The 3,317-nt window shown below is 47.4% G+C and overlaps 1 protein-coding gene across 1 annotated transcript; it reads right to left on the reverse strand.

Moving 5' to 3' along the window:
* Positions 1-660: 660 nt before the first annotated feature.
* LOC125524582 (uncharacterized) lies at positions 661-1,746 on the reverse strand. Its single transcript, XM_048689614.2, has 2 exons — positions 1,678-1,746; positions 661-1,600 (listed from the first exon to the last, which is right to left on the reverse strand). The coding sequence occupies exons 1-2, from the start codon at positions 1,678-1,680 to the stop codon at positions 824-826; spliced, it is 780 nt and encodes a 259-aa protein (XP_048545571.1). The 5' UTR covers positions 1,681-1,746; the 3' UTR covers positions 661-823.
* Positions 1,747-3,317: the final 1,571 nt, after the last annotated feature.

Here is a 3,317-nt window from a genome sequence, read left to right on the forward strand (position 1 = left end):
ACAAAATCTCATTTTGTATATTTATATCAGACCAAAAAATATGAATGTTTTTTCACACATTGATGTTCTAATGTTTGTTCGATCTGCAAAGTTTGAAGTTCATATGTTGTTTCATTTTAGAGAAACAAAAAAGAGAAATCTTTTTGTTGTAATTTAGTTGGAGAGTACGGATCTCAAAGAAAGGCTGGAGGGTTTAGGATAAGAGGTTCCATCTAGCCTGAGCTACAAAGGAACTTTACGATAATAATGTCAAGTACACCCCCTCTCCCTATATTATTTGGAAAAAAGGTGTTTCGCTTTGTCCCTCTAAAATCACCTCCTGCCTGGTCTTCCTCGCCGCCCACACGCACTGTCGGTCGAGTACCTTCAATACGGCGGCCTCCGTCAACCTGCAGGAGTTGGACCCTGTGGATGTCTCCCCGCACCAGCATGCCGGTGCTGCGGGGTCATCTAGCTAGCATGCTACCCGAGACGGTCAAGGCCCCAAAGTAGCAGCGTGGGAAGTAGTAGTACTGCTGCCTGCTGGTTAAAACGACCGTGTAGGTGTCCGGTGGCTTTGGATGGGCACTGCTCGGCAAAAGAGCCGAATCCGGCAAGCCACAAGCACGATGCAACTAAAGGCTTCAGATTGTAAGTGCAGTATAGCTGATTCGGGGTTCAGTTATGTATACTACACAGAAATTGAACCGCTACCATTTTTGAATGAGCTTACAATACTCAGAATGCATTGACGAAAATTAGAAGGGGCAAGTACCCATGTTGCGTACACAGCAACATCACTACATATGTGGAAATCATGTAGTAACAGGCCGTACCGAGACTGTCAACAAATTGAGCAAGAGCTGCAGCATCTCCCATCGTACTTGTCCTGCAGCGTGTCGTAGCTGTTTTTCAGTTCCCTCTTCTCCTCTCTGGTCTTTCTTTCTTTACGCACCAGCTTCTCATTGTCCTTCTTTAGTTCCCCATTGTCCTTCGCCAGCTCTTCGTTCCTCTTCTCCAGATTATCAATCCTCATAGTTTTCTTCTCATCTAGCTCCTTTGCCAACGCTCCTTTCTCCTCCACCAGCGTATTTTCCTTCTTTTTCAGATCTGCAATCTGTGTTCCCGTATATTTTTCCTTCCTCTTCAGCTCTGTGATACCCTTTCCCAGCTTTGTTTTCTCCTTCACCACTTCTTCTTTCTGCAAGTCGAGATTCCCTATCTTCTCCACCAGCTTTCCTTTCCTCAAGTCCAGCCTATCAATCTTTCTTCCCGTCTCTGTTTCCTTATTCTTCTGCTCTGTGATATCCTCTTCCACATTATCTTTCTCCATGGTCACTTTCCCGATGCGAGTCTGGTTGTCTTTAATTTTAACATTCTGTGCCCTAATCTTGTCCTCCAGGTCTTGGATAGTCCTCTTTAGATCTCCGTTGTCCTCCTCCACTTCCTCGCCCTTCGAGCTTTGGGCATTCGATGCCTTTGCCTTTGTGGTTTTCTTCTTGGTCCATTCCCCGGTGAGATACTGGGTGCCTTCAATATCATTCGATTTGTTAACCTTGTTTTTCGGTTCTTGCTCCACTGCTTTCTTGCCCTTCGAAGTTCGGCCATTCGATGCCTCTTCCTGCAACAAGAGAGTTGTCAGTACAACTATGTGATAGTGCACTACGGAAGAACGAGTACGAATATCTACAACTCTACCATTGTGTGTATTTGTGATGTGTGTGTGTGTGTGTCCTTGAACCTTTGCTTCCTGCTTTGATCAATGAAGCATGGCGGCCATCACTTATATAGCCGCAATCTGTAGGTCAATGTCCCGTCTTTGTAATATTCGCTGCGGTTTCCTAGCTACGCCCACTACTATTTTTCTAGATCAAAAGGCTCGTCGTCATGTTCCATTTCATAAGAAAGCAGCTCCACTTCCTTTTGCAGGTCATATTAGATGACAAAGCAATAACTAGGCAAGTTCGTCAATACATGCAAAATGGTGGATATGTATAATGTATGAATTTAGTACGTACTATGACATGATTAAAGGTTCAATAATGTCAGGAATTTAGTACTACACTCTACAGAACCGAAAACACTTTTTCACGCGCGTTCCTAGAAAAGTAGTAGTACCAAGTGGTGATGGGGAGTCCGAGAGAGAACGAAAGTGGAGGCTGCATGCGTGCATGCATGTGGAAGAGACATGAATGTCTCTGTCGCCTTCCGCACGCAGGAAGCAAACACGTGTCTCGGCTACGCGCATATAGCCATTAGAGCATCCTCACCGTCAAACCACTAGTGTCCGTCCGGGCCAGTCAGTTTGAATCAACACTTTCCCGTATTCGTCCCCGGACCGATCCGCAAATCGGAAGCAGGGGGCTTTCACTACCGGATTCGCCACCTATGCCGACGGCCAGGGCCGTCGCCATAGGCCATTTTCCGTCGGCATACATCTATGCCTACGTCTGCCGTCGGCATAGATCACGTCAGCGTAGTCTTGTCAGATCCTCGGCATAGTTTAGCCGTCGGCATAGGACCCTATGCCGATGGCTTTCGTCTGGCCGTCGGCATAGTTTAGCCGTCGGCAGTGATTTTCACCTGACATCAACGGACAGCGCTGTCAAAAGCGCTGACGAATCACGGGCCGCCGCGTGGCAGAGGTATGCCGACGGCTGTCGTCGGCATACCCCTGCCACGCGGCGGCCTCCGGTGACTCCTGGCAATAGGACTATGCCTACGGCATAGCCGTCGGCATAGATTTTCACTTATGCCGACGGCTTTGCCGTAGGCATACCCTGCCACATGGCAGGCCCTGGGCAGCCCTGGGCATATCTATGCCTACGGCAAAGTCGTCGGCATAGATCTGTGCTGTTTTCTTCCTGTTTTCTTTGTTTCAATTCATTTTGATAGCATTTCAAACCAGAAAATATGAGATTATGCAGAAATATGACAGTTCATCATCTAAACATACTCAAGTTCATCATCATCATCATTTAAACATACTCAAGTTCATCATCTAAAGATCATCATCGGCGAAAGTTCATGAACATATATAAGTAGTGCAAGACATGGAACATCATCATCGTCATCTAAAGAAATTAACAAGTAGGAACATGAAATGTATGGCACGACGGCCACATGTACGGGTATCATCATTGACATCAAGCAAGACCACCGCCGCCAAAACCACCACCGCTAAGACCACCGCCGCCAAAACCACCACCGCCAAGACCACCGCCGCCAAAACCACCACCGCCAAGACCACCTCCGCCAAAACCGCCACCGCCAAGACCACAACCACTCTACCAGATCGGAGTGACTGGGGTCGACGAAGCAGGAGTCGAGCCACCGGT

This window comes from Triticum urartu, chromosome 7A, assembly GCF_056163025.1.
Source record: "Triticum urartu cultivar PI428250 chromosome 7A, HENAU_Tu73, whole genome shotgun sequence".
NCBI lineage: Eukaryota > Viridiplantae > Streptophyta > Magnoliopsida > Poales > Poaceae > Triticum > Triticum urartu.